Source organism: Sorghum bicolor, chromosome 3 (assembly GCF_000003195.3).
Source record: "Sorghum bicolor cultivar BTx623 chromosome 3, Sorghum_bicolor_NCBIv3, whole genome shotgun sequence".
Taxonomy (NCBI): Eukaryota; Viridiplantae; Streptophyta; class Magnoliopsida; order Poales; family Poaceae; genus Sorghum; species Sorghum bicolor.
The window spans coordinates 9,482,149-9,503,949 of NC_012872.2; the positions used below are offsets into that span (position 1 = coordinate 9,482,149).

General features: G+C 45.3%; 3 protein-coding genes and 1 long non-coding RNA gene across 5 annotated transcripts; 3 read left to right on the forward strand and 1 right to left on the reverse strand.

Moving 5' to 3' along the window:
- LOC8085045 (uncharacterized sugar kinase slr0537) lies at nt 4,541-9,147 on the forward strand. The gene is made up of 8 exons (XM_002455295.2): nt 4,541-4,875; nt 6,904-7,167; nt 7,252-7,323; nt 7,416-7,454; nt 7,572-7,679; nt 7,772-7,869; nt 8,036-8,147; nt 8,529-9,147. The coding sequence occupies exons 1-8, from the start codon at nt 4,687-4,689 to the stop codon at nt 8,775-8,777; spliced, it is 1,131 nt and encodes a 376-aa protein (XP_002455340.1). The 5' UTR covers nt 4,541-4,686; the 3' UTR covers nt 8,778-9,147.
- LOC8085046 (iron-sulfur assembly protein IscA-like 1, mitochondrial) lies at nt 10,770-14,107 on the forward strand. Its single transcript, XM_002455296.2, has 4 exons — nt 10,770-10,960; nt 11,168-11,410; nt 13,526-13,643; nt 13,721-14,107. Exons 2-4 carry the CDS (start codon nt 11,230-11,232, stop codon nt 13,812-13,814), a joined length of 393 nt encoding a protein of 130 aa, XP_002455341.1. The 5' UTR covers nt 10,770-10,960; nt 11,168-11,229; the 3' UTR covers nt 13,815-14,107.
- Nucleotides 14,309-21,489, reverse strand: LOC8085047 (transcription factor bHLH110). The gene is made up of 7 exons (XM_002457483.2): nt 20,894-21,489; nt 19,603-20,254; nt 15,501-15,704; nt 15,242-15,307; nt 15,056-15,121; nt 14,808-14,867; nt 14,309-14,701 (listed from the first exon to the last, which is right to left on the reverse strand). The coding sequence occupies exons 1-7, from the start codon at nt 21,064-21,066 to the stop codon at nt 14,552-14,554; spliced, it is 1,371 nt and encodes a 456-aa protein (XP_002457528.2). The 5' UTR covers nt 21,067-21,489; the 3' UTR covers nt 14,309-14,551.
- Nucleotides 15,717-19,721, forward strand: LOC110433813. Of its 2 annotated transcripts, none has more exons than XR_002451153.1 (3): nt 15,717-16,674; nt 19,265-19,370; nt 19,613-19,721. It is a non-coding gene; the product is annotated as an uncharacterized LOC110433813 (long non-coding RNA). The 2 variants fall into 2 exon arrangements; XR_002451154.1 differs by having other exon boundaries at nt 19,274-19,370.

Here is a 21,801-nt window from a genome sequence, read left to right on the forward strand (position 1 = left end):
ATAGGCCTCGACGAGGTCATCACGAATCTCGTCGTGGAGGCACTGCTGGATGGCCCATTGATAAGTGGCTCCGGCGTTTTTGAGTCCGAATGACATGGTCGTGTAGCAGTATGCGCCGAAAGGAGTAATGAAAGATGTTTTGATCTGATCGCCTTCTTTTAGCGAAATCTGGTGGTAACCAGAGTAGCAGTCTAGAAAAGAGAGGAGTTCGCATCCGGCCATTGAGTCGACCACCTCATCGATGCGAGGGAGACCAAAAGGATCTTTAGGACAGTGTTTATTGAGATCAGTGTAATCAACGCACATTCTCCATTCATTATTCTTTTTGCGTACAAGAACCGGATTGGCGAGCCAATCGGGGTGATACACTTCTTTTATGAATCCGGCTGCTAGAAGCCATGTTATTTCTGTCCTAATAGCCTCCTTTTTGTCACGAGCGAACCGTCGCAGCTTTTGCTTGATTGGTCTTGCGGTCTTCGAGACATTTAAGGAGTGCTCGATCAGGTTTCGTGGGACGCCGGGCATGTCTGCGGGTTTCCATGCGAAAACGCTCACGTTGTCCCTTAGAAACCTGACGAGCGCGTCTTCCTATTTTGGATCCAGATTGGCCCCGATGAGGGCCGTCTTCTCGGAGCTGCCGTCGACCAGCTGCACTTCTTTGTACTCCTTGGATTTTGAATTCTTCCTGGCTGTCTCTTGTTCGGGCAATCGGAGCTGGTCGGGAGGTAGCTGCGCGGCTTGGGTTGCTGTTTCTGCCATGTGGATTGAGAGGTCGATTGCTTCGGTGATCTTGAAGCTCTCTTCTTCGCAGGTATACGCGGTGTAGACATTGCCTCTGATGGTTAGGACGCCCTTCTCCGTAGGCATCTTAAGGACCAGGTATGAGTAGTGCGGGACTGCCATAAACTTTGTCAGCGATGGTCGGCCCAGTATAGCGTGGTAGGTCCCGTCGAAGTCCGCGACCACGAAGTTGATGAACTCCGTTCGAAAGTGGTCGGGTGTGCCGAATTGGACAGGCAACGTTATCTGTCCGAGGGGCACTGAACTCTGACCTGGCAAAACCCCCCAGAATTGGGCATCGTAAGGTTTTAGTTGTGCCGGAGATATCTTGAGAGCGGGCAGGCTGTTGCGGAAGAGGATGTCGATAGAGCTTCCCCCGTCCACGAGCACGCGCTCGAATCTGATGCTGTTGATGCAAGGGTCCAGGATCAGAGGGAAACGACCTGGCTCTGGGATGGCGGCCCACTGGTCCTTCCTACTGAATGAGATCTCTCTGTGCGACCACGGGGGAAATTTCGGGTCTGCGATCAGCCCGTCCGTGCTGTCTATGTTGAGGCAGGCTCTCTTTAATAGCTTTCTTTCCCGCTTAGATTCGATGGAGACCTTGCCCCCGAAGATGGAGTAGACCACGTTAGTGGGGCTGACGTATTGGTGTCGGGGGTCCCTATCTTGGTCCTCATCCTCGTCTTCGTGGTCGTGCCCGTCTCGCTTGCCGTTTTTCTTGGCGGAGTCGTCTTGGGCGGCCCGCCGTGTATAGATGCTTTTGAGGACGCGGCATTCCTCCATGGTATGATTAGACTTTGGATGTAGTTGGCACGGTCCCTTCAACGTTTTGTTGTAGTCTTCTTGGTAGTCCTGCCGCCCGTTGGGGCGCTTGATCGTATTTACTTCGTGGTCGTAGTCGCGGGGGCGCTTTCCTCTGAAATTGTTGCGGTTGTCGCGCCGCCGATCCCAACCTTCTCTGTGATCACGGTTGTCGGGGCGGCGGTGGTTCCTGTTGTCGTAGCGACCGCGACCGTCGTCTCGCCGGGGAGGCTGGTCGGGACCTCTCACATCGTCTCGGATTAGTTTTTCTGCGTCGTCAGCATCGGCGTAATTTTTGGCCGTGGCGAGGAGCTCCGCCACCGTTGTTGGCCGTTTACGCAACAGCTTGTTCCTCAGCGCTTCATGGAAACGCAGGCCCTTGATGAAGGCAGAGATGGCCTCGTCGTGGGAAATCTTTGGGATTTTAAGGCGCATATCCGAGAATCGTCGGATGTAGTCGCGCAGAGGTTCGTTCTTCCTGTCCCTTATCCTTTCGAGGTCATACTTGTTTCCAGGCTGCTCGCATGTGGCGATGAAGTTGTCGATGAAAGCCTGGCGTAGCTCTTCCCAAGAGTCGAAGGAGTCCTCGGGCAAGCCAAGGATCCACTGATGACCAGCCTGGTCGAGGACTACGGGGAAGTAGTTGGCCATGACGTGCTCATCTCCTGCTGCTGATCGGACGGCGATTTCATAGAGAGTGATCCAGTTCTCTGGATTTTCCTTGCCATCGTATTTTTTAAGTTTTTCGAGCTTGAAATTGCGGGGCCACACGACCTGGCGGAGGTGTGCGGAGAATTGTCTTAGGCCCGGGGGGCCGTGTGTTGCATCGTACTCAATACGGCGCAGGTTTTCGTGGACTGCTCTCTCTGTGGCACGCGTGTTGATGCGGTCCCGGGCATCTTTGGGAGGGATGTTGTGCCGGAGATCCCTGTGTTGGTTTACTTCTTGACCGCGTCTGCGGTTCTGCTCATGGTGACCGTCAGTGTCCCGACCACCATCGTCGTGCCGTGAATCTTTTCGATGGTTGTCGGGAGAGCGGCTACGGCGACGCCTGCTGGGAGGTGGTGAGGTCCGGCTACGATTAGTCTGGTCGGAGGTGGCTTCTGTGTAAGAGACGTCCTGGACTCTCTTGAGCAGAGTGGCTGTCTGTCCCATTGCGGCGATCAGGTGTGCTCGGATGCTGGTCCGGACTCCTTGGCACTCAGGGGTATCAGGGAGCCGATCTAGATTAGCCATGGCGACAGCCACGTTGGCGCTTGGCGTCTTGTAGACTGGCTGGTCCCCGACCATGTCAAAAGCGTCGTTGAGATTATGCGGTGGAATTTGTTGTTGCTCGTCCGCACGTCGTCGGGCGCGATCGGCGTTGCGCTGCTCACGGAGTTGCCTCTGCTCATCCGTTTCTCCATCGACGACCGGTTCGTCGGCGCTGACGTTGAAGACAATATCTCCTCGCCGAGGGGGGAATACCGGGAAACGAGGGAAACCCGGAGGGTATGAAGGCAAATCCAGGTCGTAGTCCTCGTCTTCGGTGTTTATAACTTCGGTGGGGACGGAACCGGGCTCGAGTTGGTGCTGGAAGCCTGGCTGTCCCGTAGTTCTCGGATTGCCACCATGTTGACGTAGTGACGACCGTTCCTTTTCGGCGGCCAACCCGCCTTGCTGAAAACGGATTGGATGTGCCGTGAGTAAAGAGAGGCCGAGTTGTTCAGGCCGCAAGGATGATCTCCCTTCTTGAGCTTGACGGATCGTCCTGAGGGGGTTGAGGTTATTGTCAGAGACGTTCCCAGCCGTTCGTGTGTAACGACACGAGTTGGGTGGCGGGATTTGAAAAAATTCGTTGGAGCAGCTTGATCAGGCTGATGCAGGACTCCGTCTACTAGTTGGGAGGCTTCAAGTAGCTTGGAGTCAGCGCGATCAAGCGCTTGGAGAAGGTCCGAGCAGTCAATCTTCTTTCCCTTGTAGAGCGGGAACGGTGGTCGGGCGCTCGGTGCCGCCACGCGAGTGGTCGGAGACGGCGTGATCTCAGATCGGATCTGAGTTTCTTTCGAAACCGTGGTCGTGAGGCCGCCGCTGCACGTCGTCCACGTGATCTGGCCGACGGTGAACGTGAGGCCTTCAGGCACGGTCGCGGAAGCTGGGATCGTAACCATCTTGTTCGCCGGAGAAGTTGCACGCACACCCCCTACCTGGCGCGCCACTGTCGACGAAAGCTAGTCGGCAGTCTACCTTGGGGTATACCCACGGTAGTAGTTTATCGGTAGACGGTGCGCAAACTACGAACTCGATGGTGACGCAAGACACGGACAAACTTTTTATCCAGGTTCGGCCGCCGAGTTGGCGTAATACCTACGTCCTGCGTCTGGTTGTATTGATTTGTGTTGAGAGAATAATGATGTCCTAGGGGGGTCCCTTGCCTCTCCTTATATAGTCCGGAGGACAGGGTTACAGATCTGGAAACTAATCCTAGTCGGTTACAATTGCCATAGATAGTTCGATATCAATTTCTATTCTAACCGACTAGAATCCTGCTTGATCTCCACGTCTTGTTTCCTTGCACGAAACTCCAAGCTATCGGACCAAACCTTGAGCTTGTCTCGTAATGGGCGAAGCCTTCTGGCCCAAGTCTAGCCGTAAGGGTATAGGGGTTTATACCCCCACAGCCCTAAACCTCAGTGCTCACAATTTTGCTCTCACGCATGGGTGGTTGAGGGGTTTATATTTGTATGCATTGTTACAAGTGGTGCACTCATGGTTCATAAAACAGTGGTGCGGTAAGATTAAAAAAAACTGGTGTGGCTTGACCACTTGGGTCACCTAGGTAATTATTACAAGAAAAAAAGTTATTAGAACCTTAATAGCAGATTTATATCCACGTAATGGAGCATGATGCATCGAGATCCATGCAAGGGTAGTGATGAAGAGTGTCCAAGAAGCTTGTGTGTCCGCCCGGTCTCACCTCCTCCTATAAAACGGGAGCGAAGACGGCCCTCCCCTCGGAGGCTTGCAATCCCATCTGCTCCGGACAGAGCCTCGTTCCACACCGCCGGCGACCTTTTTCCTCCTCCGCTCGAGGAGTGGGCCGGGCCAACGGAGGGAGACCATATGGGCGCGGAGGCAGGGCATACGCAGCAGCAGCCTCCCTCCTCCCTCCGACCCGGCAGGGAGGCGGCGGCGGCGGCGGCGCCACCCGCGGTGCTGGGGCTGCAGCTCTCGGCGCTGATCGACCACGTCGCGCGCGTCGACTGGTCCCTCCTCGACCGCGTCTCTGGCGACCGCGGCGGCTCGCAGCAGGTACCTTTTCTTCTCCTTCCCTCCTTCCCTCCCTCCCTCCCTCCCTCCCTTCAACCACGCCCAGCACAGACGTATAGTTACAATTCGCTTCGCTTCAACTGTTCCATGTTCAATCGTCCATGTAATTCGCACAGATTGAAATCGCAACAATCCCAATTCGACCTTGCAATGCCCGGTTTGGTAGAGTCAGTAACACTCTACGCTGTATGATTGGCTGATTGCCAGATGCTCCCCTTCTTCCTATTCTTAATGTTGTTTGTTATCGGAGATTCCTTTCTATTTCAAGGGCCAACATATCCTCGGAATTCTACACCCCCTTCCCTTCCTTTTCTTCCCCTTTTGGGTTTCAGGATGGGTCGTTTGCCATCATGTGGTTGTTTGAGCATTTGAGGTAGGTTCTTGCTTCAGTGCCGAATTTTAGCTTTAATTGCGGCCCCACCATGTTCCTTTTCCTAGTTGTCGGCTGGCCATGTGAGTATGTGATGTTTGGATCGCTTGTTCTTCAACATCAAATGCATTCAAATTTTGTGATGGAATTACTGTATATTTTTCTGGAAAAAAGAAGTCCCTGCCACAAAAGAAACCTGTCTAATCTCAATTGGAATTTCATTCCTTATTGCTGCATCTCTATGCTTGAAATAGTTTGCAGCTAATTTTGTTTGGTTCTTCAGAAAAAAAATACTTTGACTAATGAATGGGTTGCTGAATTATGTTTTGTCTCCCTTGAATTTTCAATAAATTGCTTGTTCTTTCGTTCCACATGGTTCCACTCTTCCAGTAGATGAACAGAATAATTCAAAAGGCAAGTACTTTTGGGGCGTACAGGCAGATATTTCCTAAATTTGACGTGGTCACTCTGTGGCTCTATGCTTTAGTTAACTGCAGCTATTATTGATTAAATCTAGTGTTGCTTTCACTGAAAAAGGGCCTGCCTGATGGTTGGCATGCTCTGCACTGCACACTTCAGGAATGGTCAAGCATGGACTAACGTTTCTCAAATTGATTGGTCTGTTGACACCTAACTGTTTAGGCCCCAGAGTTGGTAAAAGTCTGTACTCTGTAATGAAAGAAACTTGTTGCTACTATCGACAGGGATCCTTGACTTTTTTATGCAAAGAAATATAGCCGCTGATCCAACATGTCAATTTTGATAATTAAATGTGTCATCGTAATATTTGATCTTCGCAAAGTTGTGCGGCATTGATCTGCGGGAAAAAAAAATTGTCCAGCATTCCCTTTATTTATCAGGGGAGAAAAAGTACACTTGCAATGGTCTTGAATCTTAATATCAGTTCTATATGGCTCGAGACACTCAGCCAAATAACAATTAGCCCCTCTTATGATGTGACTGCTGAGTCCTTGTGTAATATCTATATTGCAATTTTCCTTTTCTTATTTGGATAGATGAAATGATAATTTCATAACGCTTAGATTCCCACTTAGTTTTATAATGTTAAACCATGTACCTATATCTTTTGGATTGTGTGGAATAGGCTAGAGGTTTTCCCTCTTATCTATCGAATCCACTTACTCTGTTGTTTATGATCTGAGAGTCAAAGATTCTTCAGTTGATCATGCTGAATATTATCAATTTCCTTCCTGTTGGTTAGTATGATTCCAAGAGGAAGACATTTGGCTTTAGCTTGTAAACAGAGCAAAAGCACATGCATACATGTGCAGGAACATAACTATGCTATTTCTTCTTTGATGCCATTGAGAATAAATTAGGAAGCAAAGTTACCCAAGAAAAGTGGAAATTATATGTTTTGTTAGTTGATTACCTTCTGCAGCCTTTTAACTATTGTTTGGAGGTTGAAGAATCATGCATCCAGTCTACTTTATTGTACATTTTTGTGGTCGCATTTGCATCATGGATTATTCCTCTGAGCTTTGATTGGTTTTATATGATATCAAGAGTCACTACTACAGTGCAACTAACCTGGCATAGTAACATCATTGATGTTGGAAAGCAAAACTGTGTTATTGTGTTAGGTTCAGAGTTTCATCTGCAAATGATTCTATTTACAGGTGTCCATTGAGGAGCTGAATCATATTCTTGATGAAGTGAATGCCCACATCCTTCCTTCCCGCAATGATCTCACTCCAATAACTACAATAGCCGGTGGAAGTGTTGCCAACACAATCCGTGGGCTATCAGCTGGTTTTGGGATATCAACTGGAATAATTGGAGCTTGTGGAGATGACAACCAGGGCCTTTTGTTTGTCAACAATATGAGCTTTAGTGGTGTAGATCTCACAAGATTAAGGGCCAAAAAAGGGCACACCGCTCAGGTAGCCTAATATCTGAAGCCAGAATTTATCTTTTTTGCCCTTATTTTACTGCATAGTGGATAAGGCTGAAAAGCTCTATTATAGTGTGTGTGCTTGGTCGATGCAAGCGGCAATCGCACCATGCGGCCATGCCTATCTAGCGCAGTCAAGATACAGGTATCTCCTTATTTGATAGTGTTAAATGTTACATAGAGTTACTTATCTCTTAACAATATTATGATTGTTTAGACTGTTTGTCCATCTAACAGGCCAATGAATTTAGAAAGGAGGATTTCAAAGGCTCCAAGGTGCCTTTCTTCCCCCTTTTGGTGCACATTGCATCTTGTGATATATGTATTCTTCTTAGGAGAAACATTCAGAGCATATGTCTTTGTTAAGACTGAATTTTCACTGCTATGATGCAGTGGCTTATTGTGAGATATGCGCAACAGAACATGGAACAAATTATTGAAGCTATTAGGATTGCGAAACAGGAAGGCCTTTCCGTATCATTAGATTTGGCCAGTTTTGAGGTCTGTATGCATCTTTGTTATTGACGTATTGCTCAGTTGAAGTCAACTTTGTAAACACTGTCTCATGTTTCTTTGTGATTGGCTACATGCAGATGGTTCGTGACTCTAGGTCTAAACTCATTAATCTTTTGGAGACTGGTAACATTGACCTTTGCTTTGCCAATGAGGATGAAGCTAGAGAGGTTATAGGGTGAGTCTTTCTAAAATCGTATATTAATGCATCTATCTAAGTAGGAAAACAATGAAATAATTGTGAATTCAAATGGATAAAATTATCTGTTCACATCTTTTGAAGTGACATAGTGTAACCAACCTAAGGTATGTGCCTGGAGTTCATCTGTTGCTTTTATCTGCAGGGGAGGTCTGGAATCAGATCCAGAGGAGGCACTTGCGTTCTTGGGCAAGTATTGCAAATGGGCTGTGGTGACACTTGCTTCAAAGGGATGCATGGCAAAGCATGGCAAACAGGTGAGTTTTAATAGTTGGCCAGTTGTAGACTTGTAGTCTGCATGGTCAGTCAATAATGTCGGAACCCAATTTATATGATGATCTTCTTAAGAATGACAATTTAGTTAATTCCTCTAGAGAATGACAGCAAGTCTTTTCAGTTGATATACGACGCACAATACCGAAATCGTGGCAAATGACAGGCTGAGTATTTAGTATTTGAACCTCATAACAATAGTAATACCAGAATAAAAATGTACAGAGATTAGTTCCAGATGCATTCTTAAAAAAAAAAAAAATTCAACTGGTGAGCATGGAGCACTGACCACGTGTCCTTGTTTTTGGTGGTAAAATGAAATTGACGACAATTATGTAACAGCAATGATGGATGAATGGATGCAGGTGGTTCAAGTGCCGGCCATCGGGGAGAGCAACGCGGTGGACACAACTGGAGCAGGCGACCTGTTCGCGAGCGGCTTCCTGTACGGGCTGGTGAAGGGGCTGCCGCTGGAGGAGTGCTGCAAGGTTGGGGCGTGCAGCGGTGGGTCGGTGACACGGGCGCTCGGCGGGGAGGTGCGGCCGGAGAACTGGCAGTGGATGTACAAGCAGATGAACGCCAGGGGCCTGCTGCTCCCCGAGCTCAAGAACTGAGCTAATGCTAGCTGCCGTAGCTGTAGCTAGCTGCATGCTGCACCAGCTGTTGTATCTCTCTCAGCACTCCTAAGACTCGTATCATCGCCCAGGAGCAAAGAGGCTATTATCCGGCCTCCCATTGTTGATTGTTGCAGTTACCTTTCCCCTGATAGTCTGTTACTGTTACTAGAATATTGGTGTCCATGCTTGATTGCTGGCATGGCAAAGGACGGACAGCCGGGCAGGCAGGCAAGCACATTAGTTGATTTGTTGAAGTAACCGCAGTGCCACTCCTAAGACTGAATCAATCAGATGGAGTATATTGATTACTGCACTTCGTGTGTGTGGTAGAGTACTATTCCCTTGGTCTAAAATATTATGCCGTTTTATCTTTTATTGATACATAAAGTCATATGTAGATAACCGTATACGTCGACTTGAGTAGTATCAGGCCTTGTTTAGTTCCCTCACGAAATTTTTTGCGATAATATAGCATTTTTATTTTTATTTGATAAACATTATCTAATTATAGAGTAAATAGGCTTAAAAGATTCGTCTCGCGATTTACAGATAAACTGTGCAATAAGTTTTTATTTTTATCTATATTTAATGCTCCATGCATGTGGACTAAAATTTGATGTGACGAGGAATCTTGAAAAGTTTTTGGTTTTTGGGTGAACTAAACAAGACCTCAGATGTGCTTCAACAATAACACACTCTTATATAGACGAACAGGAACAGCACTGTATTTTCAACGTAAACAAGAAAAATGAATTAACATAGTTAACCCTTCTAGCACTGTCGTCAGATCTGTTGTTTTGCCTTTATTTTAATATGTATCTAGACACAACACATATTTAAATATATAGAAGAATTATATAACTAAAAAAATCAAAACACAAATTTCAAAGCCAAACATACCAAGACTTAACCAATGTTCAGTCAAAATATGCGGACGTTTAGTGTACAATAGTTATGTTTTTTTTTGAGGAATTACAATAGTTATGTCAGATGATAGTATTTAGAGTGCTCTTAAGATGATGTTGAATAGACAGAAAGCATAGCAAGCAAGAATTAATGGCCGATATTGACTTCTATACTAGAACATTTTTAGTGTACAAAAAGCTATAGCATCAGTAGGAAAAGCAAATTAACAAAATTAGCCCTGTTGTCACTTTTGATGGATGAGGAAAGAGAAGTACTCACTCTATCCTTAGAGCATCTTCAAGAGTTTTCAAAACCTACTCTTAATTTTGATTTTTTGGATTGAAAAGAAACCATTCTCTAATAACTCTGTATCTCAACTCTTAATCTTTCTGCACATGGGAAAATCAATCCAATCATGCATATGAGCATATCAATCGTCCAATCTGTAGAAGGACATGAGAAATAATAAAGAGTAATACACATGTACAATAGAGGGAAAATATAAAAGTGATTGGGTGATGTGAAAAATAGTCTAAGATTTCTAATGAAAACTTGCCTTCTATATTTTAGTAGCGAGATTTAGAAAATAGTTGGAGTAACCAAACTAAACTAATATGGTCCCAACTTTTTTTTCTTTGAAAAACTCATTGGTTTATCAGTTATTTTTTAACAATTGAAGTTGCTCTAATATGCAAGGGTACTTTATTTATTTATTTTAGTGAATCTTCATAACTTTTAACCAATAATTAGTTAAATTATTATATATACATAGATCCATTCAAGTTTCAGATTGAGTGAAAAAAACTTACGTTTGTTGTTGTTGTTGTTTTTTTTTTTTGGCCTGAGCCTGACCCGAGCGCGACATTGGGCTAATTTTGTCGGCTCGCGCCCAACTGTTAGGCCGTGTTGGATCCCCCAAATCTGTATCTGTATATGGAAAAAAAATAATCGGTTGTCAATGTTACTTTCGATCGAGTTAGGCCTGGTCCTGGGCCACTTGTGGGCCGAAAGAAAAGCCTGGCCGGTCGGGAGGGTCGGCCCGAGTCGACGACGAAACTCCGTCACGTCATCCCTCTCCGCCTCGCGTCTGTCTTCCAGACGCCTCCAATCCGGGCTCCCCAGCGTCTCGGAGAAGAGAAGCATCACGGCACGGCGGCGGTGGCGAGGAAGGCTCCCATCCCAATCCCAACCCAAATAGCAGCCGCCCAAAGAGGAGGAGCTCCAATCGTCGCGCGGGCGTCCGTCGTCCCTCCATTCATCGATCCAATCTGCAGGTGAGCAGCTCGTTCAGATTCCCAATCAACACCTCGAATCGCCTGCTCTTCCCATCCTACTGAATGAATGATGGAATTGGTTGCCTAGTTATTATTATATTGAATCAATTTGTTAGGGCACATCTTAACCAATCTGCTTATCAGAATCTCCATTTTGGTTCAATTTGATTGATTCTTGAACTTGTGCTTCTTACGCGATTCCGCTAGGACCCTGCATCGCGGCTTCTTCGTGGAGGAGAGGTTGCTGTGGAACCCGCCGCCAGTTAGCCATGTCGTCCTCCGTGCTGAGGGCCGCGGCCGACAGGGCCATCCGCAGGCAGGCCCTCACGCTGACGGACACCGCGGCGTCCAGGATCCGGCAGCTCCTTAGCCTCAGGCAGCGGCCATACCTGCGGCTCGGCGTCAAAGCGCGAGGCTGCAACGGCCTCTCCTACACGCTCAACTATGCCGGTATACTTACTGCTTCCTTGTCGTACAGATCAACTTCCTGCGCCAGTTTTTCATCGTTTGACATAAACAACATCCGATTTCGTCCACTACAGAAAGGGTGGGGAAATGAATAAAGTGATAAGCTTATGTTATGTGACACATCTTGCTTAATACTGCCCCCGTCATCTAATATGTAGAATTATGTATAAGACCTCATTGCAAATTTTCACTTCTGTTGTATCATGATGTTCAGCCAGTCATATACCATGTTTAGTGTTCTTACCATTTAGCTTTTATTATTTTCGTCACTGTTCAGGTGTATACTGGTATGCCAGATTAATTACCAGATAACTTAATAGATGTAACGATTAATAGAAATACTAGTATCAATTAAAAATGCTCATGATGACATATATAACTATATAACAACTGTGTGTGTAGAAAAATACGAAATAAGAGATTTTTTATAACTAAAGGTCATACATGTATGCACAAATTCACATAGCTTTCCCTACCATTTATAATTCTATATTAAAATTTTCAATACTTCATATAAACAAGATAACATTATTATAAATTGAAATGAAGTAAGTACTACAATGCATACCACTCATTGTGTACATGACAAATTTATCATAACATACTGTTTCTTGTGGCCGGAAAATGCTTTGATCTTTTTATCTTCAATGGATGTAAACATATGCCACTCGATGTAGCAATCTAGAATCAATCATTGGTACCAAAAATCGGAATTAGCAATCAAAATGGGATGAACATGAACTGAAGTACTAGACCATAGAACATTGTTTACCTCATTGGCTCACTGTGGCAGCTAGCATAGCAGCAGATGGGGGATGAGAGCGGTGGTCGCCTGGCCGGCTGGGTGCCTGCCGGATGCTGCCTAGGGCGGCTATTCTCTTTGGATGGTGGCCAGCTGAGCGCTTGCCGCCTGACTGCCTGGGGCCATCATTCCCCTTTAGGGCTGGGGGTCGCTGGCCATGGCCTTTGGGATTGTCCGTTGGGTACTGGCCTGCTGGGGGTGATGGCCGGTGACTGAGTAGAGCCAACCAGAGCAGGAGCTGGAAGATGCAGTCATGGAGATTGGAAATGTCGGATAACAGAGAGGTGTTGGGAGTTGGAGCATCTGCGCCACCATAGTCAGAGAACAGAGGGTGGATGTTGGTCCTTTGGGGGGGGGGGGGGGGGGGGGGGCGCTGGGCCTTCTAGAGTCCTAGGCCTCATATTCATGGGCTAAATTTACAGGGAGTCTTTAGCTTTTTAGGAGCTGGACATGGGCTGCAGCCCCCCCACCCCGGGTCCCAGATCGTCCCCTGATAATACCCGATTGGATTGGATGGTTTGGTCATGCTTGCAACTTGTTCAAGTTATACCCTTTTTTCACTATTGTAGCCTAAACAACGCTACCAGGGGCAGAGACAGGATTGCTACAAGAGGGGGTGCTTGGTATATTTTAAGTGAATAGGTGCTGAAGTGTTTAAATTTAGACTTCCTAAGTACTTTGGGTCATGATTCACATGTAAATTTTGCTTGATATATGCAGCTAGGGGGGTGCTGCAGCACACCCAGCACCTGTCCTTCCTTCGCCCCTGAACACTAAAAAACCCTTGTCGTCTCTGCAAAGCTCGACCTCTTAGTGTAACATTACTATTGGGTTGCCATGTTTAAGTATTTTAATACCGGAATCTGAATGGCTTTTCAATGGTTGTATTGGTTGCAATGTTCAATTACTAGCTACTTATAATACCCAATTGGACAGCATATACCTTTTGTTTGTCATTATTGCATCAGCCTCTTATTAATGCTGCAAAAAGCCTGGTGCCCTGGACATATCTGCAAAGTTATAGCTTCCAAGTGTAACATTAGATCAGATTAAAATTTGGTAGAAACTTATGGTGTGTTAGTGGAGCGACAGGTACCTTTATGATTTTGCCTACATCAATTGGTCCATGTAATGAGATGTACCAGTTATGAACATGCATGCTATCTAAAAGGGGCACTGAAGCATCTTTGCATTGTGTTGAATACCTAACAACTTTGTTTTGTTTTAACTGTTGTCTGCTGGTCACACTTGGCTGCTTCAGTTCTTGCTCAAGTACATTCGTACTCTAATTTCAGATGAAAAGGGGAAGTTTGATGAGCTTGTCGAGGAGAAAGGAGTCAAAGTATTGATCGACCCCAAGGCTTTGATGCATGTTATAGGCACCAAGATGGACTATGTTGATGATCCATTAAAGTATGGCTCTTACTACACTCATTTTGTGCTCACCCTGTTCTTCAGTTTCCAGTTACTAAGTAAAGTTCGTGTTGTAGGTCTGAGTTTGTGTTCATAAACCCAAATTCCAAAGGGGAGTGTGGCTGCGGTGAATCTTTCATGACTACAGGCAGCAAAGGGTCGACGTCATGAGGCGTTTTTCAGTGTAAATGCATAGCGAAGTGTCTGCAGGCTCCAGCTACAGGTTTTCTTGCATCTGTTGCGTCGCAGTTCATCATAATATAACACAGCAGTGGGTTCGTACTGGATATGCAACTAACTCACATGTACTTCTAAATTTCACCTCAAATGTTGTTATTACATGGTCTGATTATCCATGTTCTGTATATTTGATCACTCACGATTTTAAGACCTCAAATTTGTATGAAGCTTGGGCTCCTGTGTTTGCCGCAGTTCGTTGGGAAATTAAGGCCCGATTGGTTTTCTCCTGTAAAGTTTAACTCATATCACATCAAATGTTTAGACATATGTATGAAGTATTAAATACATACTATTTATGAAACTAAAACACAGCTAACGAGTAATTTGTGAGATCTTTTAAGCCTAGTTAGCCAAATTAAACGAAAATACTACAGCACATGTTAAACTTTAACACGGTAAGACAAACACCCCCTTAGCCGTCTGGATGTTTGTAAATCATCTCCAGTCGCTCTGCCTGTGTGACTATCTGAAGGAGAAGAGATTGTACATGTACTGACTGGTATTTACGGCTAAGCAAAAAAAACTGAAGGCGCCAAATAGACAGACACAAGAGCAGAGGATGTCTTTTTGCCCAGAGAGCTGATATTAACCGTCGATGAACTGAGATTAACCGTGGATTAGTTCGTGGTACACTGCTGTGTTGTGTCTCTAGTACTAGCTGACATGACCTAGTTTCCCCTAAAATTTGGTGGCACCCAGACTCCATTCTCGTTGGTCACGTACGACGTGCACGACAGAGGCACCAGGCAGAGCCCTCTGCTGCGGAGGTCAAGCCTTGTCTCCTCCTGCTCCCCAGCAGCATTCGCGTTTGAACACCCCTGATTAACAACACACCACAACGTGCACAGCATCGGATTAGTATAAAAAATTTCTCCGAAATTTCGAAACCAAGTTTGATTATTTAGATGTATATATATGGTGTACCCGCTGTGTCGGCTTGGGCTTCTTACTTCTGGAGGATTTCAAGTAGGGGCGGCTCAAAGTCTGCAGGAGATCGAGAGTGATTACACTGCTGTCAGGAGAAAATCCTACTAGCAAATGCTTGCTAGCAGCAGTACACTGAAAGAAATAGTATTTCTTGGCAATAATCATGCTTATCAGTCTGTAACCGTGGCTAAACACTGAGACTCATGGATCAAGTGTGGCTGCGAAGCCATCAGTTGGTTAATTACCTCGACTTGATCTTGAAGAAATTTGATGTAACCAATGGCCTCCATGAGTACAGATGCGGTATCAGTCTGCACATAGTAGTCAGGTATAGAGTTAAGAATAATGTATATAGTCCTACTTGTCCTCCAAAATAGTACTGAATCGTGAAGGATAGCAGCAGAAAATTTTGCTATACATTAATTAATTACCTTGCCAAATGGTGAGACGAGCTGCTGAAGAGCAGCGATTCGGTCCCCTAATTTCTCTTTCCTTACCTAATTAATCAGAGAACAGCCATGCCATGAGTATAATAAACTCCATGCTTGGATACATAGATTGTTACTGTCAGCTGTGCTCGTGCTGGTGGGTGATCGAAATGACGGAAATGACGAAACGAGACGACTAGACTAGACGAGACGATGGGATCTGCAGACGTCGCAGGCAGGCAGGAGTATATGCTACTCCTACCTTGAAAGAAGGGACGATGGTGGTGGAGGAGGAGGACCGCTGCTCGACTCGAGGCTTCTTCGACGACGGCGCCAGCTGCGACGACGGCACCGGGCGTGCTGCTGCTGCTGCTGCTGCTGCCCTGCTTTGACACGCCGCGTCGTGCTCCGCGCTCCAATGGCGGCCTCCTCCCGCAGCATCCACACAAGACGACGACGCACCCATCTGCATGCAAAGCTCACACACGCATGCGCGCGTACATCAGGAGTGCGAACGTACACATCATCACGCGTAGAGAGAGCAACGAAAACGATGAGAGGCTGACAGGTGGGCTATGATTGGTTCTTTTTTTTTCATTATTTTCAGTACCTCTATTTTTCTTCCGCTCATGAGTCATGAACACTCACGCAGCCCTTGTACAATTTAAATTAAAACTCATAGAATGTGACTACTTCTGAACTTTTTTTTTGAACAACATACTTCTTTGAATTGCTAGTAAAATACTTTTCATAGACTATGGAAAAATAGCCGCTCCTAATTCCTAATTTGATTGTTTGTAATATAAGAAATTATTTGTATGGGAACATTTTGAGTTTGAATGTTGGAAATGCGAGACATGAGTATCATCTCCTATCCAAATAGTAGAAACGACCACCCCATCCCCCTACAACCAAGAGTATGTCTAATTGTCTATACGGCAAATGGGTAATTTAAGGGTAACCATCACAAGATCTTTTTGACCCTTAGATATAAGGTCTAGATCAAATCTCTCTCTCTCTCGCCACCTTATCTTCTTTCTTTCTTCTTCGTCCTCCACCCAATGCTAACCTCGACCTGGATCTCACATGTCACATCACTTGTCCCTCCCCCCGCCTTTGCCTTAGCGCCTGGCTCCAGTGGCTCTTTGAACGTTGGATCCGTTGCCTATCAGGCCCAGTCCTAAATCCATGAGATGTGCCTCCTTTTCACCGTCTTCTTCATCTTCATTTAAGCTTCCCCGCCGCCTCTTCCGACCGTCGCCGCAGCCATGCCAACTTGATGGTGGCTAGCCCCATCATTTCCCCACCCAATTGCCATCCCCCCACTGCCTAACCAACGGTGCCATTGCTGCCTCGTCCCACACTGCCCTTGTGCCCGCCGCCACTACTGGCCCAGCCTTCGCCCCCAACAATATTGTTATACACGCCGAATTTAGGTAAGCCTCTAAACCTCAAACCCTAACCTTAAACTTGTCGAAGTTGGACTGTGTTGGAGAAGAAGACCACGTGATATTTTTGGATTAGGCCGAAAAACTCGAGTGAAAAAGCCACACGTGACATTCTTGGATTGGTTTGAAAAATTTGAGTGAGAGAAGGCATTGAATCACTCGAGTGAAGTTTAGCTTTACTCCTAACGAAATATTATCTAGGATCATCTCATCCTAAAATCAAAGACAAGACCATCTCATCCTAGATTATTGTCTCTAAACCAAAATCTACCCTTAGTTTTTGGTTTAGAGACAATAATCTAGGATGAGATGGTCCTGTCTTTGATTTTAGGATGAGATGATCCTAGATAATATTTCGTTAGGAGTAAAGCTAAATTTTACTCGAGTGCCTTCTCTCACTCAAATTTCCACAACAACACTCTTTTGCTTGACTGGGTGCAGCACTATGGTCACCTTATCTATATTCAGACCCATCACTGGATCAACTAGATAATAGGAATAATCTACTATGGAGGGTATATATGCATAATGTGTGTGTAATTAGTCGTATGTGATGTGATGACAAGGCGCCAGCACTGCAAATGGCTTTATTAGTCCTGCAAACTAAATAAAGCCTGTGACTAACAGCAGAGATCTACTAATAACAGATGCATGCGGAATTAAGTGAAGATCGATGCAAGTGCAGCGAGCTGAGGTGCAGGCCAGGGCATATGCATCGTGCTGGTATGGGTGGTACGATCTTGGGCGGAAAAAGATGACGCAGGCGGTCACTCCGATCCTAAAGCTGCGTGGATGCAGAGCAAAAGGAGAGCCTGTACTCCCCCTCTTTGTACAACGTGGACCGGCCGGCGCGGGGCCTACCTGGTTTAGCCTTGCTCCCCCTCCTAGTAGCTTTGCTTCGTGCAGGAGAGGACTACTGGAGGAGGGCGAGCGAGAGCGAGCATGCACTGGCCGGCAGCGCACCGCAGCACACTGCAGATCCATCAGGGATTCACTGGGACATGTATGCATGCATGAGGAGTAGGACATCATATCATGCATGCATGTGTAGTAGTAGCTGGTAGCAGGCACGAAATGAGCTATAGCTGTGTGTGTGTGTACCCACACCAGGCCACCATAAGCTACACCTAGCTCGATTGATTCTCATCAGTATCAGGATCTATCGTCCTACCATATCTAGTAGCTGGTGATTGAGGCTGGGGCTGTCCGTGATCAGAGAACAGCTAAATATAAATGGTCCTCAAACTGAAAGCTCAATGTCTTTTGGCATACAAATGTTGTTCTAGTAGTTATTACTGTACTCCCTCCGTCCCAAATTATAAGTCATTCCAAGAATCTTGGAGAGTCAATTTTTTTCAAGTTTGACCAAATTTATATAGCAAAATAATAATATTTTTGGTACCAACTAAGTATCATTAGATTCTTTGTTAGTTATATTTTCATAATGTACATATTTTATGACATAAATCTTTATATTTCTCTCTATATTTTTGGTCAAACTTGAAAATGCTTTGACTCTCCAAGATTCTTAGAATCACTTATAATTTGGAACGGAGGGAGTACATGACAACACTGTATAGCCAGTATAGGTAATAAGGTAGCTAGCTAGGTACTCGTACACTGCATGTGTATATATACGGCTCATTGTTTTTATTTTTGGGCTTTAAAACTAGATTGGCTATTATTTTCTCCGGAAAAATATATTATTATATTTATAACACCAAAATCTGCAATATAGTCTGGAAACACATTGAAAAGGGAGTTATAATCCTGTTATGTATGCTAAACATATATAGGAGTATAGTTTGACTAAATGTTGGTAAAAATAATAAAAATATACATATAAATTTTGTTTTTTTTCCTCTAAGACATGCGTGCGCAGTGCATATTATGTATAGAAAGAAAGAAAGACACAATATGAGCAAAACAGGCACATGCATACTGTATATACTAGAGGCTACATATAAGAGTACAGCTAACTGTTATTGACTTGAACTCTCGCCTACTTTTGCATGATATGTACTCCCTCTGTCCCAAAGTATTAGCAACATTTTTATACCTTCAAATAATTAAGTTTATTAAGAAATATATTCAACAATTTATCTATACTAATTATGCATCATAGTTTATATATATATATATATGGTTAAAGTTAAAAATATTTAATTTCTTAGAAAGTAAGAATAATGACACACTTTATGGGACGGAGGCCATATGGTTCTCTAGATACATGCATGCGTATATAATCACTGTACCATCCACATAATTGATGCTTTCAAAGAACTCGTTTTGCCTTGGCAACCAACAGGCTATAGGCCACCATATAGTTTTGTGGAGGTGGATGGATACCATCTATCTTTATTTATATGCCACAATATATAATCATAGAAAAAGATTTTATGCTATCTTTTAGAGTTACAAAATGATTCTATATATATTTAAGTTATCTCCTATCAATTTAATACCTGAAGTCAATTAATTAGAGATCTCAAGACAGTAGTGCAAAAAGGGCTATATACTTTTTCTCGAATTTTCTCGAACACAAAAAGGGCTATATACTTACTGATTGAGTTCTAAGACACTGCAGGATGCGTATCATCGGCTGTTCAGCCAAAGGAAAAAAAGATCAGCATAGCAGCTGGAGCTGATGAGGCAGCTGTCCGGTTTGATGCATCGATCCTGAGGTATCCTTAAATTTCTAGATCAAATTTGAACCAGATGCTAGTGTTTATGGTGCTGGATATACTGTTGTTGCTAGCACAAGCAAACTATACACTTATTAGCCCTACAGCTTCATTGGTAGATAGGCAGCTAGCTAGTACCCTCATCCTTCTCCTTTGATTTTTCTCACAGAGGAAAAAAAAAATACTGTGCAAGCAATGCCAGCTCTCAACACCGTACTTTAATTTGACTGACCTGCTTGTAGTTGTCAATGGATGGTCCATGGGGATGAGCAGCACCAGCAGGAGGGCCATAGGGCACATGCTCTGATCTCAACAAAGGCACCATGCCATTATGGAGCAGTACTGAAGAAGCTTGGCTAAGCAGCAGGGTCTTGCACAGCCTCGACGAAGCCAGTATCTCGAACGCGTCGCCCGGCAGAGGTGGCGGCGCCGCCAGCTGGAACAGCCTCTGGTGCGGCGGCGTCGGCGTCGGCGTCCGCGAGATGTTGACGCTCGGGAGCACGGCGGTGGCGCCGTCAAGGTCGGCGGCGACGGCCATGGCAGGGAGGCCGCCGCCGCCGCCGCCGCCATCGAGGACCATATCATCATGGCAAGCTGCTATAGCTGTGCTCGCACACGATGACCTTGATGAGTTGTCCTTGATCTTGTTGTGACAGTTATCGTGCTGCTGGCCGTTCATGGGCGGCATGGACGACGACGAGGTGTCTACGAAGCTGTTTCCGCAGTTGCTCCATTGGAACCCTAGGTCTTGCATCATTAGTAGAGAGCTGAGCTGGGGAGAGATCACTGGAGAATGATGGCTGATGCTGTGACTGTGATGGTGGCCGCCTTGTGCTGACAGGAGCACCTCAAGCTCCTCGCAGTGATGACGATCAGCACAGTTTCTGCAGTAAAATGAAAGGTGTCAAATATATATAAATTTCTGTAAAGAATTCCTCTGGCCATCAGCAGGCCAAACAAGAAGTGGAGGACGATGCACAGTGTATGTATGTTTATATCTCCATATATGCATGTGTGATATGGTGGCGACGACCGTCCATGACCATGACAAAAGGAAAAATGCACAGCGACCTTTCGGAGTCGCGGAGGAAACCAACAAATTTGTGGATGGAGTCATACACATACGGAGTAAGTTGTATCTGTTCCATTTATCTCTTTCTGCCTAGAGTTGTCATTTTGCCGAGCTACAATTCCCTAGACTCCATAGAGACAATGTACAGGGAGGGAGACTGGGAGAGAACAAGCATGCAGAGGAAAACTCCAAATCCTAGGAAGAATCCAGTCTATTAACAAAGAACATGAATGCATACTTTCCTTTGAGAGAGAGAGAGAGAGAGAGAGAGAGAGAGAGAGAGAGAGAGAGAGAGAGGAAGGGGAATAGGTCAATAGGATGACACACAGTAGTGGATAAAGAACAAACCAAAATACATTTCAAGACAGTTCAATTTTGGCACTGAGAATTGCAAACATATATAAATAAGCTAGAAACAGTAGTAGTGCTAGCTAGAGCTGCAGGTGCTTACAGGGTTAGGGGTTGCTGGCACCATAGCTGGTTGCCTCCAAAAATGGCGCTGTGATGGTGAGGAGCTGGAGCAAATGGCTGCAGGGAGGAGGAAGAAGAAGAAGCAGGCCATGGGAGGTCATCTTGCACGAGATGATCACTGAGGTTGGAGGAGGAGGACGAAGCTGCCATCATGGTGCTTGTAAAGGGGATCTTAATCGATCGATGCTACTTCCAAGAGGGGGAGAAAAAAAGAAAAGGTCGTCGCACTAGTATAGCTCTATGGTGGTGAGCTTTTAGAATCTCTCAAGAACACACGCCCCACCAATGGAAGCTCTATCGGGTTAGAGAAATGGAGTTGCCCATAAGGCTTCATCGCTTTACCCGTCGTCCCTCCCTCCCTTTGTGTAGTATCTGCTTGCATTGGGTACCTTTGTTCCCATTCCTCTCCTTTTAAGGCATCAGCTTGTGCCAAGAAAAGCTTTCTCTCTCATATCTCTCTCTCTCTCTCTGATTTCTCTCTCTCTCTCTCTCTCTCTCTCTGATATCATCATTATAACATTTCTGCTAGTAGGATCTGGGTCTTTAGATCCCGAAGCATGGGCTTCAAAACATGCATAAGGCACCAAAGAGACAAGTCTTTTCTCCCCTCGGGTGTATTAGCCATATATAGGGCTAAAACGCCTAATCGATCAGTCACTACTGCTGGTACTAATGCGTGGTACAAATTGTTCTTGAGAAAAGAAAATGGTCTACAGAAAACGGCCAAAGTAATGTCAATTATTATTTGTCTTTGGCGTCTGCAATAAGTATTTGTCTGTCTGACGACTCGACGTGTAGATGTCAAATCATGTTGCTACCAAATGGAAGTAGAAAAGATACCAAGTTGAAAATGGACTATATATGGTTTACAGATTCATTTAACAAGAT

Coding starts and splice junctions, on each gene's coding strand:
- LOC8085046 (XM_002455296.2), top strand. CDS start 11,230: ATGTCGTCCTCCGTGCTGAGGGCCGCGGCCGACAGGGCCATCCGCAGG. Junction 11,411..13,525: donor CTACACGCTCAACTATGCCG/GTATACTTACTG, acceptor CTCTAATTTCAG/ATGAAAAGGGGAAGTTTGAT. Junction 13,644..13,720: donor TATGTTGATGATCCATTAAA/GTATGGCTCTTA, acceptor TTCGTGTTGTAG/GTCTGAGTTTGTGTTCATAA.
- LOC8085047 (XM_002457483.2), bottom strand. CDS start 21,066: ATGATGGCAGCTTCGTCCTCCTCCTCCAACCTCAGTGATCATCTCGTG. Junction 15,308..15,500: donor CCATCGTCCCTTCTTTCAAG/GTAGGAGTAGCA, acceptor CTGATTAATTAG/GTAAGGAAAGAGAAATTAGG. Junction 15,122..15,241: donor TCGTCTCACCATTTGGCAAG/GTAATTAATTAA, acceptor TACTATGTGCAG/ACTGATACCGCATCTGTACT.
- LOC8085045 (XM_002455295.2), top strand. CDS start 4,687: ATGGGCGCGGAGGCAGGGCATACGCAGCAGCAGCCTCCCTCCTCCCTC. Junction 7,324..7,415: donor CTAGCGCAGTCAAGATACAG/GTATCTCCTTAT, acceptor TCCATCTAACAG/GCCAATGAATTTAGAAAGGA. Junction 8,148..8,528: donor TGGCAAAGCATGGCAAACAG/GTGAGTTTTAAT, acceptor GAATGGATGCAG/GTGGTTCAAGTGCCGGCCAT.